The sequence below is a fragment of the Podarcis raffonei genome, chromosome 15, assembly GCF_027172205.1.
Source record: "Podarcis raffonei isolate rPodRaf1 chromosome 15, rPodRaf1.pri, whole genome shotgun sequence".
Lineage (NCBI taxonomy): Eukaryota > Metazoa > Chordata > Lepidosauria > Squamata > Lacertidae > Podarcis > Podarcis raffonei.
In genome coordinates this window covers 38231554-38255567 of record NC_070616.1, presented here as the reverse complement: position 1 = coordinate 38255567, position 24014 = coordinate 38231554, and the positions used below count along the sequence as shown (strand labels likewise).

General features: G+C 44.3%; 1 protein-coding gene across 1 annotated transcript; it reads left to right on the top strand.

The window, feature by feature from the left end:
* The first annotated feature begins 16289 nt into the window (after positions 1 to 16289).
* On the top strand, positions 16290 to 21155 carry LOC128402858 (neuropeptide FF receptor 1-like). The gene is made up of 3 exons (XM_053367261.1): positions 16290 to 16606; positions 17761 to 17860; positions 19503 to 21155. The coding sequence occupies exons 1-3, from the start codon at positions 16309 to 16311 to the stop codon at positions 20392 to 20394; spliced, it is 1290 nt and encodes a 429-aa protein (XP_053223236.1). The 5' UTR covers positions 16290 to 16308; the 3' UTR covers positions 20395 to 21155.
* The last annotated feature ends 2859 nt before the right edge of the window (positions 21156 to 24014 follow it).

Here is a 24014-nt window from a genome sequence, read left to right as displayed (position 1 = left end):
TTGAACCTGGACCTACCCATGAAAAACTGGAGTTCCTTCAATGGGCTAAAGCCCACACTTCAGCTGTAGCGCTGTGGCCTGGCAGTGCCCAACTGGCAATAAGTTCCATAATGGTGGAGAGGATATAGAGAATGTCACCCTTTTAGGACACGCCAGATTAGCTTCCTGAGATGATGGCCTCATTCTACCTAACAGCAGGGATGGCCCTATGGCCTTGGTTAGTACATGCTGTGATCACAGTGCATTGTTCCTGAGTGAAATCAAGAAACATCCCTTGGTGGAAGTTCTGGCACTGATTCAATGGGACTTGAGGGAGTTGGCTGCATTCAGATGTCATGATAAACCATGGTTTGGTGTTACAAGATCAGGTTCTCCTGAACCTGATCTTAACCATGAAACAAATGCTGGTATGGTGTGTTTTTTTAAAAAAAGAAATCACACAATTTACAAATGTTTTTCATTTAATTTACAGTATATGCCACTTTTCCAGGCAAAGTCAGTCCAAAGCTGTTGAACTACAGGTGTGTGTGTGTGTGTGTGTGTGTGTGTTTGTAATCTTGGTATTACCAAAGCAAAGAATAAAATAGATTCACAATGTTGAAAACAAACTCAGAACTCCAATAATGGTAAATAAAAAATGGGAACAAAAGGTTTTTATCTCCTTGCAGCCACACTGAACAAAAAAAGGGTGAAAGGGAGCCTGCAGTCCCAAAGCTCTCTGTGGCTCATTTCTATGCTGTTCAGATGTCTATTTCTGCTGCATCTGGACCCAGCCTTTGCCTTTCTCTGCATAGGGTTAAGCATTAAAGGTTAAGACCACCCAGAACTTGCCAGGGGTGCTTCTGTGGGTACCATTATACAGAGAGGAAAGCCTGGCAATTGCATGTGCACAAAATTTTAACTTGGCTCAGGGTACTAACTGATGGTGTGGTGTGTCAAATGCCTCACTTATCCACATTCTAAAATGTCACATTCTGTCTTGGGATAAACTTTGATTAAATCTTTTAATAGGAAAAGTGCAAATGGAACCACCAAGGACATTATGAAACCCTGATGCTTTATTAAGATTCTGATCAATGTTGCCTGAGGATAAGCTGCTGGGGAAGATTTTAGATCATTGCTGCACCAGAGCATCATGGACCAGCCAATGCTATTTTGCAGCAGTAAGAATACCTGGCCAGGTAGAAAATGCCAGGAATGAATTATCAGAAGCAAAGACTGGCGAATGGTCCTCATTTCCAACTGAGATTGTACGGCAGCCTATTTTCTATGGTTCTGCATGTCAGGGGGCCTTGGAGAGCACTGTCTTGCACTATCTAAATCTGGCTCTGTAAATTAGTTATAATAACATGCTTGGAGAAGCTGAGATTGAATAATATAGACGTATTATTAAGCCTCACCAGAAGACGAAATGTCGTTTTGCAGCCTGCCCACTAGGTGAAGGGAGGAATGAATAGAATGGTTCTATTGTGCAGACACCCCAGATATTCTGCTGAATACTGAAACGGTAGCAAAAATCCGAGTTAAGGACAAAAGGCATAATAAATTTACATAAATCTGTTATTATGGATGTAATACTGGAGTATTTGCATTGACAAAAAATATTGTTTTGCAGTAATTATCCTCCAATAATCTGTCCTTAATAGGCCAAATCCTAGGCAGCAGCATGCTTCAACACATTTTGACCCAAAATCATTAACTGTTCAGCACATCTGGAATAAAAAACAGTCATACATAGTAACCAGCAGAAGTAGCTGCTACACACCAATAATTTTCTATTCACTGTATTGAGGATAATTATTTGGTAAGTTTTAGGATGATTAATGTTGTTGTTTGGGGTTTTATTGTTTTATTTAAAAACCCAGTTTATTTATATTTTGTTCTATAAAAAATACCATTAACAATAGCAGCAAAGGGCAATGATGTACCTATTTTTGCATACATTGTAAATTAGCTGTACACTACCCATGATAATAGAGGGACACGGGTGGCGCTGTGGGTAAAAGCCTCAGCGCCTAGGGCTTGCCGATCGAAAGGTCGGCGGTTCGAATCCCCGTGGCGGGGTGCGCTCCCGCTGCTCGGTCCCAGCGCCTGCCAACCTAGCAGTTCGAAAGCACCCCCGGGTGCAAGTAGATAAATAGGGACCGCTTACTGGCGGGAAGGTAAACGGCGTTTCCGTGTGCGGCTCTGGCTCGCCAGAGCAGCGATGTCACGCTGGCCACGTGACCCGGAAGTGTCTCCGGACAGCGCTGGCCCCCGGCCTCTTGAGTGAGATGGGCGCACAACCCCAGAGTCTGTCAAGACTGGCCCGTACGGGCAGGGGTACCTTTACCTTTACCTTTTACCCATGATAATAGGTACGCGGGTGGCGCTGTGGGTAAAACCTCAGCGCCTAGGACTAGCCGATCGTATGGTCGGCAGTTCGAATCCCCGCGGCGGGGTGAGCTCCCGTCGTTCGGTCCCAGCTCCTGCCCACCTAGCAGTTCGAAAGCACCCTTAAGTGCAAGTAGATAAATAGGTACCGCTTTATAGCGGGAAGGTAAACGGCGTTTCCGTGTGCGGCACTGGTGCTGGCTCGCCAGAGCAGCTTTGTCACACTGGCCACATGACCCGGAAGTGTCTTCAGACAGCGCTGGCCCCCGGCCTCTTAAGCGAGATGGGTGCGCAACCCCAGAGTCGGTCACGACGGGCCCGTACGGGCAGGGGTACCTTTACCTTTACCTTTTACCCATGATAATCTTAATATTTTTTTTGTTACACAACAATTATTTACTTATCCCAAAGATCCATGAGTAGCCAGAATTATATTTTGTCCAAGGAACAAATCCGTACCTTTGACCACAAAAGTCATCCGCAGTGTTTACTTGTCTTGTTGCTTTTATGCGTGTAGTCAGTTTTTCCAGTAAATCAATTTGCCAAATCACATTTGTTCATTCCTATAGTGAACCTTCCTCATCTGACTTCCAATTTCATGCCGTCACTTCCCTAGTTGCTGCCAAAAGAAATGACAGCAAATCTTTGTCAGGGAGATCTCTGTTTTGTCCATCAAAGATAGTTAAAAGTTCCATTGAAGTCTTATTGCAATGCAGTGACCTCTCATTTTGCTATATTCTAGTCCCCTCCCCTCAGAATTTTTTTAATAGCCTTACAACTTCACCATGTATGGATGAAATAACCTTTCACTTTACATTATTTTCTCCAAGATAGTTGCTTCCAAATGCATTGGTGTTATGTTGAAACATGCTGCACAGGATTTGGACTATTCATAATAATAATAATAATAATAATAATAATTATATAAACATAATTTATTATTTGTACCCTGCCCATCTGGCTGGGTTTCTTCAGCCACTCTGGGTGGCTTTCAACAAAGATTAAAAATACATTAAAATGTCACACATTAAAAACTTCCCTGAACAGGGCTGCCTTCAGATGTCTTCTAAATGTCAGGTAGTTGTTTATCTCTTTGACATCTGGTGGGAGGGCGTTCCACAGGGCAGGCACCACTACCGAGAAGGCCCTCTGCCTGGTTCCCTGGAGCTTTGCTTCTCGCAGGGAGGGAACCGCCAGAAGGCCCTCGGCGCTGGATCTCAGCGTCCGGGCAGAACGATGGGGGTGGAGACGCTCCTTCAGGTATACTCAGAGTGTATCACTGAGCATTTGTAAATATTATAATTTTGTTGTTGTTTAGTCGTTTAGTCGTGTCCGACTCTTCGTGACTCCATGGGCCAGAGCACGCCAGGCACTTCTGTCTTCTACTGCCTCCCACAGTTTGGTCAAACTCATGCTGGTAGCTTCGAGAACACTGTTAAACCATCTCGTCCTCTGTCGTCCCCTTCTCCTTGTGCCCTCCATCTTTCCCAACATCAGGGTCTTTTCCAGGGAGTCTTCTCTTCTCATGAGGTGGCCCAAGTATTGGAGCCTCAGCTTCACAATCTGTCCTTCCAGTGAGCACTCAGGGCTGATTTCCAATACAGAATTGTATTTATTAATGCCTATCCAAACTTTTCACCCAAAGGAGCCAAGGGAAGCAGTTGCATTTTAAAAATACCTTTTCCCTAACCTGCTTTAATGCTGATTTTGGTTGCTAGGATTTCTTTTTTCGTTAAGGACCATTTGTGGCTCAGTCATTTGAATATTGAAACTGCTATGTGAATTACCCTCTCTCACAATGTTTTGTGAATTAATTCACTGGAGCTGTGCTGAAACGGGAGACGGTCGGCTTCCCCTCCCCATTGCTCATTTCCTCCCTGGGTTCTAAGAAAGGAGAGAAAAATGTTCACACCCATCATGTGCAGGCGACCCTAGCTTTGAAAGGAAATGCAACCCTGTTGCTGAGACAACCAAAGTGATGCTCTCACCTTGGCTGTGCTGTATGGTGGCAATTAAACTGCCTTAGCACACAATGGAAAACAGAGACTCTCAGCCCTGTTGCTTTGACAATGGGGATGAGTTCCTCTCATTACCCCTTAATTCAGCAGCAACCAAGATGCAGAGACAGAGGCACCAGTTAAGGAGATGGATCAAGTCCAGGGCTCTAGGCTGACTACTGGCTGTCAGACAGGAGCCCTCAGAACAATCCTCTGGACTATGAGGGCCAGAGCTCAGATTCTCTCAGGTGCCAAGACCAGAGCTCTGAGCATGAGCCGGAGGAACCAGATGCCTCTCACCACACTTCACTAGCCCAGTAGCACAGAGAGCGCACTAGGAGGGAGGCAGTGAAGTGGAAGAGGAGTGTCTGTCTGCTAGCCAGGTGCTTGGCCCTTTAAAGCTCTGCATTTCTTCATGAGGTGGTGGAGCTTGGAGGAGGTAGTCTTGAGACAGAGGGTTAAGCCGCAGGCTGTTCCCAACCCTTGTTGGAGTAACTTGCTCATATGGAGTTATCCATGGTCCTGCAACTTTTGATCATCTTTCTCTGTGGGATCCAGCATTGGACTGGAACAGTGACAGTTTCCCCTCCCCTCCTAATTCAGAATGAGAGTAGTATAACTTGTCTTTAGTTTTCCCAAAAGCATTCTTCAAAGTGGATTTTCTTATAATCATAGAACCAGGAGGGATCTCAGTGGCCATGTAATCCAACCCTGAGCCAATGCAGGGAATTCATTAGTGCAGCATCTCATATAGGTGAACTCGGTTTCAGAACAATTAATGAAGGAGAATCCACCACTTTCCAAGGAAGTCTTTCCCACTGTCAAGCAGCTCATAACACCAGGGAGCTCTTAAAATTGTTAGTCTCTTGTAATTTGAACCCATTGATTTGGGTCTTAGCCTCTGGAGCAGCAAAAAAACAAAATTGCCCATCTGATATGTGACAACCCTTCAAATATTTCCAGATAGCTACCATGTTGCATCATAATGGTATCTTCTTGAGGTCAAATGTACTCAGTTCTTTCAATGATTCCTCACAGAACTTGGTTCTCAGGTATCTCACTCTATTGCCACTCTGTTGTAGACTTATTTCCAGTTTGTGGATCGAGGGCCCGACCCCCGCTATGTGAAATAAACACACAAGGACACGTGATATAAGGTTAATGGGCAAGAAAAGGCCACAACTTTATTGATTACAGCAGTGAAAAGGTATTGGCTTAGGCATTGGATGACTATAGGAGGTGGGTTTATTCAACAGTAGGTGGAGCCTGTTGATGCTAATCCAACTATAGGCTCACCCCTGATGTCACCGAGGGTCGTGCCATGGCCTCCCGCCAAGCAGGCATCGGACGGAATACACGACCGCCAGATTCCTTTAACGGAATAACCCACGGTAGATAGCATAGGCGATGGCCACACCTAGCCCTTGACACACATGAATCCAATGCCTAACCGCCACCCGAGCCGCAAAGGGGCTCGCCGCCAATACCCTCACAGCTGCAACCAATCCCTAATGCTACTAATGACGCTGTCCAACCAGATGTCATTCCCAATGTCTGTTAGATGAACTCAGTCATTCCGGTACATGGCTTGTTCGCCGATCCGGATACGGTCATGATAAATGACTTGGCCATACATAAAGCGTACACAACGGGCTACCGCCCGGTTCAAGAGTTTCCTGGTTTTTTCAGTGGCCATACAGCTCTGCGCACTGCGCCAAGAAGGAGGACCAGACTCGCTGCGGGACGACGACGACTGAGGAGGAGGCGGAGCTGGAGCCGCAGCATTAAGCTGCTAAACACGCCCCCCGGAGACACCTGGTTGGCTGCCTTCGGTGGGCGTGGGCACCAGCCAGGTGAGGAGGGGCGGGGGCCAAGGCCCCCGGCCAGGGGCGGAGCTCGGGCTCCCGCCCACAACCACTCCCCTCTCTTCCAGGGAGGAGAGTCTTTGTCAAGTACTTTCTTAAACAGTGGTTCCCAGGACACACCTCACTGGTCTCACTGGTCTTGCCTTACATCCACCTTGAGTTATTTTTGTCTGGCTGGATGATGTCCTTGAACTCTGGTATTGATTCTTGCTAATCTGAATGGAGGATAGTGAGAGCTGTGTGTAGGAAATAACCAGTTGCCTAGAAGGTAAAATTTATATTCATCCTTCCACCCACTTTTGCCTCTGAACCTTTCCACCTGTACCAGAGCTGCATATGGTCCTTGGATTGTAGCCCAGTAAGGAAGAAAAGACCACCCACACGGTATACAGAAATAAATATCGACATCCATCTAATGTGTTTCCCCCCCTGCATAACAAAGAAAATGAAGCTTAGAGCAAACTGCAGGATGGACAGGAGGGGAGGTGGAAAAGCAGGGTGATTGAATTTCTAAAGCCGTAAACTCTCTTACTCCTAAGAAACATGCCTTTTTGTGTGTGAAGTGTTTAGCATGGGTGAATCTAACCATCCTGTGAGGACAGCCAAGAATAAACTCTGACAGCCTCTGTGTACCTTCCTAGCTGGAGGCCTGAATTGATTAGCATTCTGGCTTGGAAAACAAACCAGGCTTACAGAGAACTTGACTGGGCTTTGCTGACAATTGCAAGTTGCTGTTTCGGAGCTGCTTTGTTTATGCACGGTGAACACCTGGTGTCTATTTGGTATCAGAACTTCAGCATTGCTTGTCTTGAGAAGCAGGGATATCTCTGTCTTATAGAGTTAATTCATTACAGAATTTAGTCTTTTCCAGAATTTCTGAAAGTAAACATGTGAAGAAAGATCATGCCAGCTGTCTTTGTCCCTTAAATGATTGGTTTAGTATGCACAGAAGCTATGCCTGTTGTCTCTCTCTTGCTGTGAAACTGTGAGACTTTGCTTTTGGAAGGAATCTCAGCTGCATACAGCCTGCTTATCTGTAGATTCTCTGCACAGAAAGTTAATTAATGGTGGAGATTGCAGAGACTGCAGGCATAATCTCTTTCTATTCACTACTGTATATGCATTTTTAGAAGGCCTGGAAAAGTAGTCCAAATTGTATCTTCCAGGTGTTGCTGGACTATAACTCCCATTAGCCAGATAATAGTTTTGAAGAGAGTTGAAAGTTGCATTTGTCTGCTCCTGATGATGCAGAACCTGCAGGTAAATTAGGAGGGTGTAGATCTGGTGAATACTCTGGGGCAGAGGGCAGACAGGAGTGAGTCAGGCTCAGGATTCCCTAGAATAAGAGTCGTTAGCCTTTCAGGACCCTGGACAGAGCCCAAGAAGCTTGTAAAACGTTTAACATTTGTGCTAAGCACTTTCTGCCTCTTCTGCTATTCGACTATGCTTCCACAATGTCAGTATTTTGTGGGAGGGATTCAAGCACATACTGGAACTTTAGATTTTCACAATGAGAGAATAAGAAATACGTATTTTAAAAGGGGAAATTGACCCTTGGTGGTTTGGAAAGTGACGAGGAATTACCTTGAAAAGTGTGCGGTGGGGACAAATGATTAATGGGAAAATGTGTTAAGCACTGCACTGGCAAATCAGGGTGAATGTTCATTGTCATATAGCCTCTCCATAATAAAATCAGGATGAATGCTCAATAAGAACCAGACATAATTTAACCAAAGTGTAACCTTGGTGCAAGAAAAAAGGAGGAATACTCAATAAACACCTGAAGAAGCCCGTAAATGGTTTTACCCCTCCCTCCTCATTTTTCCTTTACAACCAACCTGGTTTAATGTCCTTTATTTATTGGTGCTTTATGCTAATATTACATTTATTTTTGTATCTTAAAGGACTGGGTGTTGTTGACTGGCAAAGAACAAACTACTATATTTGTTCCTGCAGCCCTGCTGCTTCACAGGGATTGAGTCTTGCTAAAATCAGTGCAACTTGGTTGGGACAAACTTACTTAGCACTGCAGGTATGCTTAGGGATGCTAGGCTGCAATGCCAGAATATAAGCATGTGAGCCTTTTTATTGACGTTAATGGAATGTGGAACACACTTTCTGTCTGGATTCAGGGTGGAATGGCAGCATGCAGTTTCAGGGAGGCTAGGGGTGGCAACTTCATTTATTTATTTTTGTGGGGGATGAAGAAAAGCCCTGCCTCACATAATCAGTCACAAGACATGGCACACACACACACACACCATCTGAATGGCAGTGCCCTTAAATGGGGGGGGCCTCAAATATTTTATTGGGGGGGAGGAGAAGGGACCTTGGCCCCTAAGAGTTGGCTCCTGTGAGGGAGGCTAAATGGATTTACTGTTTTAACAGAGCAAAATTTTGGTTGCAGCTGTGAAACAAAACCATAAATGGCACACTTTGCACATGCTGCAGATCAGTTCTCAAATCATGGCAATGTCAAAACTGAAGTGGGTGTCCCATCTGCTGATGCTAACAGCAGTCTCATGTCAGTGCCAAGCTAAGGCCTGTCTCTTTATGGAGGCATTTGATTCATGCTAACTATCATCTGTATTGGGGCTGCCTAGCAGTTTGGTGATGCGTTGCTTGATGTATTGTGATTTTATGCTGTTATTTTATATGAGGGGTGGGGGCACTTTTTAAGTATGAGGGCTGGATTCCATTAGAGGAGAGCCTTCCAAATTAAAAAAAGAAGGGAAGGGTTAATGCTTGCAATATGTTTAAAGAAAGTGGGGGAAGAAGAAAAGTGAGGAATTGGCTGTACCAAATAATGTCAACAACAGCAATGCAACAGATACTATTTTTTGTGAATGGAAAGCAAGGTACAGTGCAGTAGTATCAATGTTTCCCTTTTGCACATATGTGTTATGAAGCTTTGTAGTGACATCACTGTTCTTGCCTTTTATTATAAAGGGACTGTATATTCTCTTGTATTCAGTTGGAGCTGAGGTGGATTAGATAGGCATGGGAGCTGGGAGCACAGCACCTCCTTCTGTCTCCAGACTGTTCTTCTCTTGACTAAAACAGACTAGGCATGATTAGATCCCTCCTGCTGCTGCTGCTGCTGCTGCTGTTTAAACCTATCTGTTGTTCCTGTGATGGAAGCATAGAATGTTAGAAGCAAAGTTGATTCCTCTCTCTGCCAGCCACAAAGGAAGATCCCTAGATCACTGCAGGATGCAGGTAAGGGGGGAAATGTTGTGGAAATAAATTCTAAATTTTACATTTCATGTCAGGAAAATTGGATCTGTCTTGTAAATGAGTAGTTATTGAAAGTGATGCAAAATTAACAGTTGTCTCTCCAGAAGCAAAGAAGAAGGAAAGGGGACAAACCTTGTATTATTTATATACAGGGAGTGTATGGTATATTCCTTGGCTTCATTAACTGTTTTTGCCTGCTCTCATACCTTTGGGACATAACAGCCAGTCTTTAGTTTCTACAATTCCCTTCTTCCCCCAGCCTTGGGTAAATCCCATTCCATGGACCATGAAACACATTTTCAGATCAATGTAGGGCTGCTTTAGATCAATTTGTGGGTTGGATAGAGAACACAATCTAATGGTCATTTTCTTTTTTAAAAGAGAGCTCACTTATATTGTTTATTTGTTTATGGCTGAATCCAGGGCTCTGTTACAGCATCAGCACCATCCCTGTTATTGTCGTACTCTAGCCATGTGAATGGTGCTTTACAGAATATAAGAGGATAGGTGGTGATCAAGGAGCTTACAGTCTGAAATGGAACATGGAAGGATCAATGGAGGAAATGAAGGAGTAGCTGGGGTTAAAAGCGGAATGGATCTGCCAAGTAAGCCCCATTTTTAATATTGGATGTATGGGACTATGCTGGACTTACTCGGTAAGAAGGAAAATTAACTCTGCACACTTATTCATAGTGCTTTACAATCATCGTCTTAACAATCTTTACAACACCCCTATAAGACAGATGAGCATTAGAATCCTCATATTGCAGATGGGCAGAGACTTTCAGACTGTCGCTCTTTCAGGGTGAGATTCAATCACATACCAGCAAATGCAATTAAAGTTGGCTTGGTGCTCTTGTGCAACAAACCACACCCCCGCATGGGAAAATAAACTAGAAAATGTGGAATAACACTTGCCTTATGCAAAATCATATAACTTCAACACAAACAAATCAGCTTGAATGCTCAGCAAATATCTGACGGTTGCCTGCCATCCCTGCAAACTTTGTGCAAACAATTAAGCGTAAATCACCCATCAACACATCATATGGATGTAGCCTTAGTGGCTGATCTATTGCAGCAGTGGCCTATTCTAGGAAATCTGGTACTTGCAGAAGGGCAAATAAATGAGCAGAAAGGAAATTTCGACCCATACTGATGATCACTCAAGAACGCCAATGGAGTGAGGCAGAAGCCTCAGTCAGAACTGCAAGGGTGCAGTCTCTGACTGCCTAGCCACTGTGTCAACATCAGCAGCCTGCACCTGGATCATCTAGCCAGTCAACAACACTGAGCTTCCATGGTACTTACTTGCGAGAATGGCCTCTGCCTGCATCTCTGCATCCTGGGCAGTTGCTGTTAGTTAGTTCATGGCTAGGGGATAGGAGAGATTTCAGTCAAGGGCTCCCCACCCTGCCTGACAACTTACCTTTATCCACTATATCAGAGATGAGGCACCTGTGACCCTCCAGATGTTGCTGGGACTCCAACTCCCATTGGCCCCAGCCTGCATTGCCAGTGGTAAGGGACGATGGGAGATGGAGTCCAAAAGCACATGGAGGACTCCTGATCCCTGACCCCTGCACTGCTGCCTTATGCCTGCTCTCAGACTTTTATACCACTTAGTGGTTTGGCAAAAGGAACTTTGCACCCACCCACTGGAACCATTTAAAAAAATTAATATTCCTGATTCTTCACACTGGAGAGCTGGCAGCAAATACAAATTCAGGGCCTGGGTCCCCAATAGCTCAGTTTCTGCCTTGTATGACATCTGATTGCTTTTAGCACTTGTTTCCTCCCCCCCCCCCTTGAATTAATGCCCTGGCAGCTTTGGTTCGGTGCTTTATCTGCTATTTTGTTGTTGTTTACGGGGCTTCCAATCCTGCTGTTGCTTTGTTTCATGTTTTTAAAATATTTATATCTTTGTTAGCTACCCTGAGGCTTCAGTGATTAGTCGCAATATAAATCTTGACACAAATAAAAATAAATCAATGGAATAAAATGTGCTCCAAATGATGAGTCGCTGTTAAGACTTTTGCAGCTGCCTTTTGGGGCCAGGCAGGGTTTCTGGAGGCTCTTCAAAGGGTGCAATGCGGAGACCTCATCTGGACACTGCCAAGGCATGTGTGAATGTGGCCAGGTTGGAGTGAGGATAAGGTACCAACCTAAAGTCAGGAAACCCATTTCAAGCCATCTGCAAAATTACTTTACCAAAGGTGCCTCCAGACCATTGCTATTGTTCAGGAAGGATTACAGGACATACCTGAAATTTTGTTCTTTAGTCGTCTTAGTCGTGTTCAACTCTCCGTGACCCCATGAACCAGAGCATGCCTTGGAAACTCTCACTTTCTTCTCAAAGCTTTTCCTTTTTTATGTCCATGGAGTTTTCCTGGCAAAATACTGGAGTGGTTTGCCAGTTCCTTCTCCAGGTGGATCACATTTAGTCTAATTATTATTATTATTATTATTATTATTATTATTATTATTATTATTACTATTATTATTTATTATTTATACCCCACCCTCCCCGGCCAGAGCCATGCTCAGGGCAGCTAACAACAGTAAAAATTACAATAAAAACATAATGGGGCGGGGGAACCCAATTTAAAACACAGGTTAAAATGCAATTTAAAATGCAGCCTCATTTTAAAAGTAGCCCATAGATCAAAACCATAAGGGGAGGGAAATATAAGGGTCAGACTGAGTCCAAACCAAAGGCCAGGCAGAACAGCTCTGTCTTGCAGGCCCTGCGGAACGATGTTAAGTCTCGCAGGGCCCTAGTCTCTTGTGACAGAGTGTTCCACCACGTCGGGGCCAGTACTGAAAAGGCCCTGGTTCTAGTTGAGACCAATCTAACCACCTTGTGACTTTGGACCTCTAAACTCTCTGCTATGACCTGTCTGTCTTGGGTGGCCCTGCACGGAATAGCTCATAGTTTCTTGGAGTTATTCAAGCCCCTTCGCCACAACAAGGCAGTGATTCATGAAGGGGACCAGAAATTTAGGTTTGCACAATTGAAGTGGAATAAAGGGCTCTGTTGTCCTAGTGCAGGGGAAGTGAGCATGAGGTCAACAGGCCAATGTTGACCTGCCAGTGGTTCCATTTAGGCCCATGAGCCCGTTTTCCTGAAACCACACCCGGCTATTAATCAGCAGACATTACCCAAACCAGACAGAAAGCAGGATTGACATCCCTGGATGCCAATCCTGTCCTGTTTGGGTGCACAAGGTTCCCAGCTGGATTTTGGGTGCTTGGGAATCATTGCACAAGGGATTTTGGCAGGTGGGTGGGATAAGCTGTATCTGAGGTTGTCTTTTTCTGCACCTGCTCCAGTTTGACAATATTCATGTCTATTTGCTGTAACCAGAAACGTGTACCACATTCCATGTGGTGTTGCACTATGGAGTCAGAAAAAACCCCAATTTCCTTCCCACTGGAAACATAGGTAAAGGGTAAAGGGACCCCTGACCATTAGGTCCAGTCGTGGCCGACTCTGGGGTTGCGGCACTTATCTCGCTTTATTGGCTGAGGGAGCTGGCGTACAGCTTCCGGGTCATGTGGCCAGCAGGACTAAGCCGCTTCTGGCGAACCAGAGCAGCACATGGAAACGCTGTTTACCTTCCCGCCGGAGCAGTACCTATTTATCTACTTGTACTTTGACGTGCTTTCGAACTGCTAGGTTGGCAGGAGCAGGGACCGAGCAACGGGAGCTCACCCCGTCACAGGGATTCGAACTGCTGACCTTCTGATCGGCAAGTCCTAAAACAAACATATCGTGTCATGAGGAGCAGACTGCATGCTCTCACCCCAAAATTCCAGGCATACTCTTAGAGTTCCTTGGAACGCAGAGATCAATGATCTGGTGCATCATTCAGAGGTGTGCTAAAGGGTCATTGGCAATGTTGCAGAAGATCGTGTAGAATAGTTGTTTGGGTTTATGGCTGTCACTAAGCCATGGGTACATGCACGTAAAATGTTGCCATCAGTTTCCTCAGTGCGATTGTGAGGGGCCTGGGGTCTGCCTTTTAGAGTCTGTGATGGAACTGCCTGCATTTACAAAATGTCTAGGTTTGCTGCAACATCTTACTTGCTTACAAGAAATACAGAGATCACACAGAAAAGCACTGACTTTGCTTAAAGAGCAGTCAATGCATTTCAAAAATCTAAGGCAAAACATGGAATTGATTGGGGTTTATTATTATGGGTTGCATCCAACACTAGTCATATTCAGAGTAGACTCACTGAGATGAAATAGAGATGACTAAATGATATCCATCAATTTCAATAGGTTTACTCTGAGTCAGTCTTAACTGACTACAACTCTATAATACTTCTATCTCTAAAGCCTTCCTTCTATTTCATTCTATCCTATCACACAAAATATTGGAGTAATTAAATGCTTGTTTGGTTGGTTTTAAAGATCTGTACCTTGCAATTCAATCAAACTGATGCCTTGATGGTTTATAATAGATTCAAGAGTACAGTACAAAGCAATTAAGAGACGATTCAAATCAGCTCAGCAAGACATTTGCTTAATAAACAACATAGCTATATTCCATTTAAACAGCCTGAGCAAAACAACATTATGTTAAATAACCAAATCTATCCATGCTTAATCATTTTCTGATCTCAGAACATGCACTTCCTTGACATGGAATTCAGGTTTTTAGGTTCAAAATCTGGAGTGGGGGCAGCAGCTGGCATGCAGACAGCCCTATCTGAATAGAATATCTGGTCTTTCCACCTTGCCCTATAGGTCGCAGAAGTACAGGCTTCTTGATAAATGCTTATATTGCCAGAAGAGCAAGGCTTTTGATTCTTCCATATGCTCTTGCTTCATCTCAGCCACCTGTGTTCAGACTTGAGGAAAAGGAAAGTGCACTTGGTTGCTGGAGAAAAGCTTTTGTGCACTTTCAAAAATTAGTTTCCCTTGAAATACTAAGAAAGTGACCGACCGCTGAGAAAGAACACTCCTTTGACAAAGATGTGTTTTTCTAGACCTGGGAAATGTGATGGGGAGATCTGATCTTCCTTCCTTCCTTCCTTCCTTCCTTCCTTCCTTCCTTCCTTCCTTCCTTCCTTTCGACACCTGCTTATTAAACAGGAGAATAATTACAAGGCTGAATGGCACCCACCCCCAGATAATTGTAGACCGGTTGCTTTCATTAGGTACTTAAGCTAATTAGACAAATAGAGCAGCAATGGAATGCCAGTTGTGGTGGGCATTAAGTCTTCACTCCTGGGTGCATTTCCTCTTGTTCTTGTTCTTCTCATTAAAATCTTGCCTGGTGATTAAAAAGCTGTTTACCTCATTTCAATGCATTCCAAATTAAGCTGTCCATATCGTGGCAGGTTTCCTGCAAGTGCCTCAGAGTATGCAGTCTCTGTCTTCAGGAACCATTTAAACATCACAGCAGTAGAAGCTCTCAGAAAAACCACTGCCCCATTTGCACTGCTTCATGGGTCAGGGTCAGCAGTGGGGTCAGCACCTTGGACAGCTGCCATGGCTCAACTTGCTGAAGCAGGGCCATTTGCTCACATTTGCTCTGGGGGCTGGCTCTCGCTATATGGCCTAATCCTCAGAGTGTCTGGGTGCCATGTTGATTTCCAAGAATGACCCCAATGTAGCATTACTTTGGAGGAATTATGGGAAATTATAATGGCAGCTCCCAACCACTCAGTGCTGCTTGGAGTGCTACTGTGCCCATGGCTACTACCCGGTAAGCTTGTGAAGACCCACGAACAGAGTAAGGGGTTCACCAGAGGATGCTTTGCCCACTGCACTGTTAAACCTAGAGCCAGTCCTGGGTGGTGTAAAAATGAAAACCTATTACCAAAAACATTAGGCCTATTTACGTTTTTGTTTGCTTTTAATTATTCATTAAAATGTTTAAATATTGACTTCCATCAATACGTGGGCTGGTTACAATTAGCAATTAAATGAATGCCATAGTTTAATATGTAATAATAAAAAATAGAGGTGCACAGTAGATCCGGATGGATTCAGGGGGAATTAGGGGCTTGTCAGAGGTGATGCAGGATTGGTATGGAGCAGTATGAGTTGAATGCTTTAATCCAGAAAGTGAATCCCTTTTAGGTCTTCCCACCCAAACATCAACTTTAAAGGTGCCTAGTACAAAAGTCCCTGGGCCTATTTGTCTGCAATCTGGCAGGGGCACCTCTCTCATGTCTGCAGTTTTCAGATGCATTGCTGACAGAATGACAAGGTGGATTTGGGCACAATGTTGCTGTGTTTGTCTGTTTGTTTTTAGCTGCAACAAGGCCATTCTTCTTCGAGATGGCACACAGGCTGCGGAGAAGATGGCGCTTCCCTGCAGCAATCGCAGTAGAAGACCTGCAACTGATCTGCATGCCTGCAAGCACCCAGAAAGCACTGCTCTGCAGTTATTCCCTCTGGAGAAAGAGAAGGAGCCTCATCAGGTGTTGGATGGGATGGGCAAAACAAGAAGTGACGTAATGGGTTCCCTACGTATGTGTATGTCTCTGGGGCAGCCTTTTCAACATCAGTTGTGAAAAGCCTAAGGCAACTGATGTTCTGCTCTGCAGGGGTCAGCCAAACAAGGGGAGGTTTAGGCTGGAAACAAGGTAAAATGGGACAATGTACAGTTTGGCCCCAGGGCAGGACGTTGCCTATGCTCTGGGAAACACAGTTGTTTCAGCAATGAAAAAGCTGAAGCGGAGCCCTTTCATAATAGTAGCACAAGCAGGTGCATCCCAATTTTGTACCTGCAAGGCTCCCCTTATTCAAACCATCCACGTTAACTTGTGATTTCTCTTTCATGTTTCCCAGGTGAGAGCCAAATTCTTGCCACACTATGGAGACCCCTGAAGGCAGCACTAACCAAACAACCTACTCCTTGGGAAATCCCAAAAGGAACATGACTTATTCCCCATACTACTCGCACTCACCACCTGTTGCCGCCATCTACATTGTCGCTTACCTGTTCATCTTTGCCTTGTGCATGGCTGGGAACAGCCTGGTTTGTTTCATTGTACTGAAAAATAGCCGGATGAGGACAGTCACCAACCTCTTCATTCTCAACCTGGCCATCAGTGATCTGCTGGTGGGCATCTTCTGTATTCCTACCACACTAGTTGACAATTTGATCACAGGTAAGCGAAAAGGTGTGGGGGGCATAGGATGGCTAAGTGCAGCCCCTTGGTTTCTGGGGGAAAATTCACCTTCATGGCCCCTTGCAATCTTCCCAGAAGCACATGGTTTGCTGTGGGTTACATGGACCTTTGGCTTCTTATGTTCTTATGGGGAAAGAGGGAAATGTTCCCAGATCATGTGTTGGACCCAGGCTAAGTTGGTTGCACTTACCTCCCACTGGATTCAAGGGGGCAAGGTTAGTCAGGGCTTAAATTCAGCCCCATTTATTCCAAATGAAACTAATTTCAATGGGTAACTTTCAATAGTCATACTCAGAGAAGACCCACTGAAATCAATGCACATGACATAGGTTTAATGGGTCTACTCTACATAGAGCTTAGTTGGCTACAACCCAACTGGCCTTGATCCAACCCCACAACACAATGAAGGGTGGTTTAGAAATGTAATTATTATTAATGATGGTGATGATGATGATGATGGTGTAAGAGCTGATTCGTACAACCCTCACTTTCATGCTGAATGTTGACTTGACATCATGATAAAACAGAAAGCTGCTTGGAAGAGTGGGACTTTGAGTAGAGAATAATAGTAATTATTATTTATTAAATTTGCATATTGCCCTATACCCGCAGGTATAAAATCACAATATAAAAACACAAAATAACATAATCCTCTTTGAAAGGCACCAAAGTTAATGGCCATTGTGTGAGTGAATTTCCATAGTTTTTGGCTATGCACAGTGTGAAGAAGTCCTTATTTTTGCCTGCCATGAATGCTTCAACATTCAGCTGCATGGAGTCCACGAGGGTTATGAAAGGAGAAAAACTTTTCCCTTTCCACTTCTTGATGCCATGCATAATTTTTTACAACTCTACCATGTTAACTTTTGCCTGCCCTTTTTTCTAAATGGTCAGCAGGGAAAAGATTAAGCATCATTCTCTCCTGCTGCTGTGCAAATCATAACCTCCTCTAAACTGCTTCTCACTTTTTGAAAAGCAGCTGAGCCATGCTGGAGATGTATTGGTGATGAGATGTTCACAGTGGACAGAGACCACCTGCATGTTAAATAGATAGAATCAGCTGGTAAAACTAGTCTCTCTCTAATGTCTGATGAACTCTGTCTCATGGCCCCCAACTTCTTGCTTCCTCCTAGGATGGCCTTTCAGCAACAGCATCTGCAAGATGAGCGGACTGGTGCAGGGCATGTCTGTTTCGTCATCTGTCTTCACTCTGGTGGCAATCGCTGTGGAAAGGTAAGAAAAAGGTGAGGTCCTAAAGCAGGAATGGGGAGCAGGAAGCACTCCAGATGTTGGTCTCCAGCTCCCAACAGCCCCGGCCAGCACGGCCAGTAGAAAGGGATGATGGGAGTCAGAGTCTAGCAACATCTGGAGGGCCACCAGCTCCCCACCCTTGCCAGAAAGGGAGAACACACAGGTTTGCTGTGGGATCAAGCTCAGTTCCCATGCATGTTTTGGGGCCAAGGAAGGAGGAAAGTGATGCCCATCACCCTTCTTTCAAACAAATGAGCCAAGTTCCATAGGTCAGATGCTTAATGTGTTATGAGGTGTCTGTTCTCAGTTCAGTGGATAGGACTGGGTCAGCTCACCCATATGACCTGTCCATGGGGACTGTCACTTGTCCCATGCAATCACTGAATATGTCACCCACCCCAGCAGCAGTGACCCGACAATCTGTGAGCTGTGGTGAGGGAGGCTTAGCGGGTGGAGATGCTGAAGACCTTGAGTCCTGATAAAAGGGTATTTGCTTGGCCCCTTCCTGGTCAGAGTCCTATCCTGAGGCCAAATGATGCTAAGTGGAAACAATAAGAGATGGAGCACTTTATTAAAGGAAATACAGGCGTTTGGGACTGCCAAATTTATTGTGACAGCAGTCCTCCTGTGTTTTAAATAGTTGCATGACTGACAGCAAAGTAGTAGGTCTTCCCCACTTGCTCCATCCTCATGTTGGACACAGTGTCAAGGAGCTTATAAAGCTGCAGGACTGAGAATGAAATGCCAGTGACATGCTATGATGTGGGATGAGACCTTGTGGGATGGGACCTTGTGGTGGCACCCCATCTACGGAATACAATTTATTCACTCTTCTGTGCTAAAGGTCAAGGCATTCATTTTCCCAATCATCTGATCAACACCCCATGGTACCTCATTTCATTAACATGGTGCCCTCTGGCAGTTGTGAAGTTTCATTAGCCCCCAGCCAGCACAGATCTGGAGGGCATCAGATTGGTGAAGACTGGATTAGAGGATTCATCCACCATTTTAGAATGTTGTATCATTTTACTGTTGTTAGCCGCTCTGAGCCCGGCTTTGTTTGGGGAGGTCGGGATATAAATAAAATATTATTATTATTATTATTATTATTATTATTATTATTATTATTATTATTATTTCCTTTGCATGTAGGTTAATACTGTTGAGCATGAGCAGTTGGGGGATAGAGATAATGTTTGAGGTAGCGAATGAGTGTTGTGGTTGCACAGAATGGATGGTGAATGAGGCATGTGGGTTGGAATTTTACATTATGCTGCCTTGTAATGCTCTCCGATTTCATTGATATTAATAGTGTGTTTATGTATGAATATTTGTTTTGCAAAGTCTTTTCTGCATTTATATTTATTTACCTGGTGTAAATCTGCATTTATATTTATTTACCTAGTGTAAACCACTTTGATATCTCAGACAGGAGGCTGTCTATAAATGCAAATAATAAACAAATAATCTTAAATTATGGTGGTTGAGGCCAGCTTAGCCTCTTTATTTCCTTGCCCCTCAGAATGGCCCATTTGGGCCAGATAGAAGCGTCTTTTTTTGTTCCTCCCTTCTTGAATAGTAATCATTCCCCTACTTGTATTCTTCCTCCCTTTTTCCTCTGCAGGTTCCGCTGCATTGTCTACCCATTTAAATCCAAGCTCAGCCTCTTCCAGGCGCTCAATACCATTGCCATCATCTGGGTACTGGCCATTACCATCATGTGTCCCTCTGCTATCAAGCTCACAGTGGCTCAGCAGGAGGACAGCTACATGGTATACAATGGCAATCAGAGCATGACCTACCCCTTGTATTCATGCTACGAGGCTTGGCCCAATAGTGAAATGCGCAAAGTCTACACCACTGTGCTTTTTGCCCACATCTATGTTGTCCCGCTGACCCTCATCACATTCATGTATGGCCGAATTGGCCTCAAGCTGTACAGGTCCTCAGGCCCAGTGAGTCAGCACCAGGTAGTTCACGAAGGTCAGTGCAACATGGCGGTTTCTAGAAGGAAGGTGAAGGTCATCAAAATGCTTGTGCTCGTGGCTCTGCTCTTCATGCTCTCCTGGTTACCCTTGTGGACACTGATGCTGCTCACGGACTATGCCAAGCTGGATGAGCAGCACATAAATCTCCTTGCGAGTTACGTTTTCCCCTTTGCGCACTGGCTGGCATTCTCCAACAGTAGTGTCAACCCCATCATCTATGGCTACTTCAATGAGAACTTCAAGAAGGGCTTCCAGGCAGCCTTCAAACTCCAAACCTGCTCTGATGAAATGGTCCATCAAGGGGTCTATGCCGAGCGGACAACCGTCAGCACCAGTGGCTTTGGTACCCGGAATAAAATCTTCACTGATGGGGAGTCCTCCGATTCAATGTGCTTGAAGAACCTGCCCCCTCAAGCTCCTTGTGGCCCACAGGCTGGACATGGCCAGGGACAAGGACCAGGAATACTGCTGCAAGATGTCAACGACATCACACCCCTGAGCAAAGTTTGCAAAGCTTGGGATGCCTGAGGAGGGTTGAATCAGCAGAGATTTTTCTGGGATCATTTCCGTTCCTGCATTTGCCTCACATGAATGGATGGGAATATTTGGGTGGCCACTCATTCATAATTTCTGTGAACTGAGCATGCTGTGTGAGTTCTTTCTGCAATTATTAGAAAGACACATATGGAGGGAGTTTGTCTTCCCTTGCCTGCCCCCAAATCCTGTATTGGAAGCCCAAACAAATATGGATTTAAAAAGAGAACAGAATTTTTCATTTATTATTTCCCCTATTCAGCCTGTTGCTTTATTTTTCTTTCTACGTACATACCCTTAAAGCATATTCAAAGCACATTCTTTCTCTCAAAGAATTCCAGGCATTGTAGTTTTGAAGGGTTGCTGGGAATTGTCAATTCTGTGAGGGGTAAACAACAGTGCCCAGAACTCTTTGAGGGAAAGAAAGTGCTTTGAAAGTGCTTTAAAGGTACAATATGTACGCAGCCTTCTAGCTTCAAGTCTGGCATTCTTTTCTACTTTTCCTGGGTGCATATTGGGTGAAAAAGGAGGATTTGGATACAGAACATCCAAGCTCTTCTCATCTGCCTTGATATGCCCTGATTTGTCATTTTTTAAACCCCCTATGGAGCACTGCTGGTGGTACATCTGCACCGGTGGACTTTTTTGCCAGTGTGTGATGGGGGCTTCATTTGGCGTTCAAGTGCCACCCTAGTGGTGTGACAACATGTTTTAAAGATCCCATGACCCACCAGAGGCTGGCTGATGAGCTGCAGGATAGTTTCGTAAATATTTTTCTGCCCAGTTTTGGACATTCAGAACCCAAGTGTATAACACCAGAGATGTTGCTAGATATTGAAAGGATTTTGAGCAGGGGTCAACATAGCGCAAATTTGCAGAAAACAAACAAGTTATCATTTATATGCGCAGGTGTAAACCTCTGAGCAACTTTCAGAGAAAAACCAAGAACTTTTAATGGAGAGTATTCCAAAGAACGAAAGTGGCTATTGTTGTGTGAAGAAGTTAAGAGGTGCATGTTGTGGTCACCTTAGTGCCAATGCTTAGCAATGTCAAGAACAACACTGTGCTTTCATGTTTCCAAGGAAGAATCTCAGTTACTTGTACAGTCTATAACACAGGGAAGATAGAGTAAAGGGAACTGGAGGCTATGGCTGTCTGGAAGGGGCTGGGACCCTTGTACCACTGAAAACTGGTTGTTCAGCACCCCGTTCCCAGCTGGCATCCTGGGCTCTGTCTCAGCCTAGACATACGGTCTTCAGAGATAACTCCCTGATGCTGTCCTTGTAGGCTCATACTGGTTCAATGGGGATACTTGGATAGGTTTTGCATGAAATCTCTCCCCCCCCCCAATTTTTTAAAACTGATTTTCCAATATTATAACGAACACAACAACAACAACAACAACAAATTACAATATCAAAAAAGAAACAAACAAACAAGAAAAATATTTATCTTAACTGCTATAATCCCACTTTTGTTATCATTGTTGAGTGACTTCCTCAAATCCCCCTGGCTGAGTTTCCATATAGCTCATTGCAGCAGTTTTCCAACACTATTTTCATATAAACATTTACTTCTTCAATTAACATCTTTCTTTCTTTTTATTTTGACTTCTATCCATGATATTATACAATTTCACATGTTTAAATCCTAGGCCACTCTGTTACTCACAAGTAATTCTATTTAAGTTATCTTAACATATTTAGCTAAACAGTCTTTAAATTTCTTCCATTCCTCTTGATGCTCCTCCTCCTTCTGGTCGCAGACTCTTCCCGTCAGGTCGGCTAGCTCCCAAAAGTCCATCATCTTCATTTGCCATTCCTCTACTGTTGGTACTTCTTGCAAGGTTTTGCATGCAATCTTGCCAGCCCCAAATATGGTACCCACCAAATTATGTTTGTACAAACACACACACACACACACACACACACACACACTTGTGCAAAAGGAGTTGTGAAAATGCAAGGCACCACATTTTAACTCACACACTGAACTCGTGTCAAAACTACGCAAACTTCATTTTATCCTCCCAGATGGGAAGTCAGGGGGAACTTTCTCAAGACAGATCATAGAATCATAGAATGGTAGAGTTGGATGAGACCCCAAGGGAAATCTAGTCCAACCCCCTGCAATGCAGAAATCACAACTAGATCATACATGGCAGATGGCCATCCAACCTCTGCTTAAAAACCTCCAGTGAAGATAGTCCACTGCTTTTGTTATAATGCACATGCTCTGCCAATATTTTTATCTGATGCCATTTTGGGAAGTATATTGCTAGCTATTGTAGTGCATCGTTTAATAATTTTTCAGTATTCATTTGTACTGTGACTGTGACACAAAGGTGGGACATAAACAACTCATTTGTATAAATAAAAAAGTCATTCCTAGCAAGATGGGCTGATAATTACATGGAAATTGGACATTCTCATCTCATAGAATGGGGGGTGGCTCACACTTTGTCAACTGAAGGGTGTATATGTGTCTGTCTACAAGTCATGAAATAACTGTAGCTGGTAACTCATTAAAATAAGAGTACAAAATCTCATTGCATATTCTGCGTGTTTTGTTTGTGTTTGGCTAAAATAAGTAACACCTCTCTCTCCGCCCCCATTCCTTGTCTACAGATCCCTTTTAGACTTTCATTGCACTTTGATGATTTTCACTTGACCTCAGAAGATGATGTTTTTTATGGGCAAAGAGAAAGAAGATGGGATTTAGGGCTATGCAAACTATGGCTGCATACATACCATACAGTTAATGCACACTTAAAGCAGACTGTGCCCAAGAATCCTGGGAACTGTAGTGTGTTAAGGGTACTGGGAATTCTAGCTCTTTGAGGGGTAAACTACAGTTCCTAGGATTCTCCCCCCCCATTTGGCAAATGGAGCTTTAAATGTATGGTGTATATGCATCTACAGAAGCAAACATTTAGCTGTGCCAGTTCAACAGCAACAACAGTTCTGTATGCTCCTTGCCTTCTCTCCCCCCCCCCCCCAGTCTCAATGAGCAACAGTCGCCATTGATGGAGTGAAAACCAGAAAGGAGGGAGAGAGAATTGTGAGAGGGATTCAGAGATGCCTGTGAAGTGTGTGAGTGTGTGTGTGTGTGAGAGAGGGTGACAGCGAGAGAGAGCATTCTGGGATATACATGTTAGAATTCCTGCTCCATAATTGCAGTCATGGGATTTTTGTCTATCATATGATGGTATATGTTTTGACTCCACAGAGTGGGAAGTGACTGAGACAGGATGTTTGTGTTCCGTGAAGTGGGACTATTGCCTTTTGTTCTTTTTCTCTTTGCTGCTTGATGTTAGAGAGAGAGGGAGCCATGTTGCAGTGCTCCGTGTGTGTTTATATGTAAATAAAGTAGATTAGCCAAAATGCTGAGTTGCTGAGGTCTGTTACGCAAGCTGCGAAGACTCTGCAGATCCCTAAGTGTGCTGGTGTCAGTTGGCATCGGTCGCTGTGATGTTCAGGCAGAAGAAAGCTTTTGAAGCTCCCGAACGAAAGACCAGGAGGGAGATAACATGCCAGTCGGGCATGTGTCTCTGCCAGGGTCCTACTTGAGTGTAGGCTGAACTCCTGACAATACAGAGAAAATGTGGTTAACAG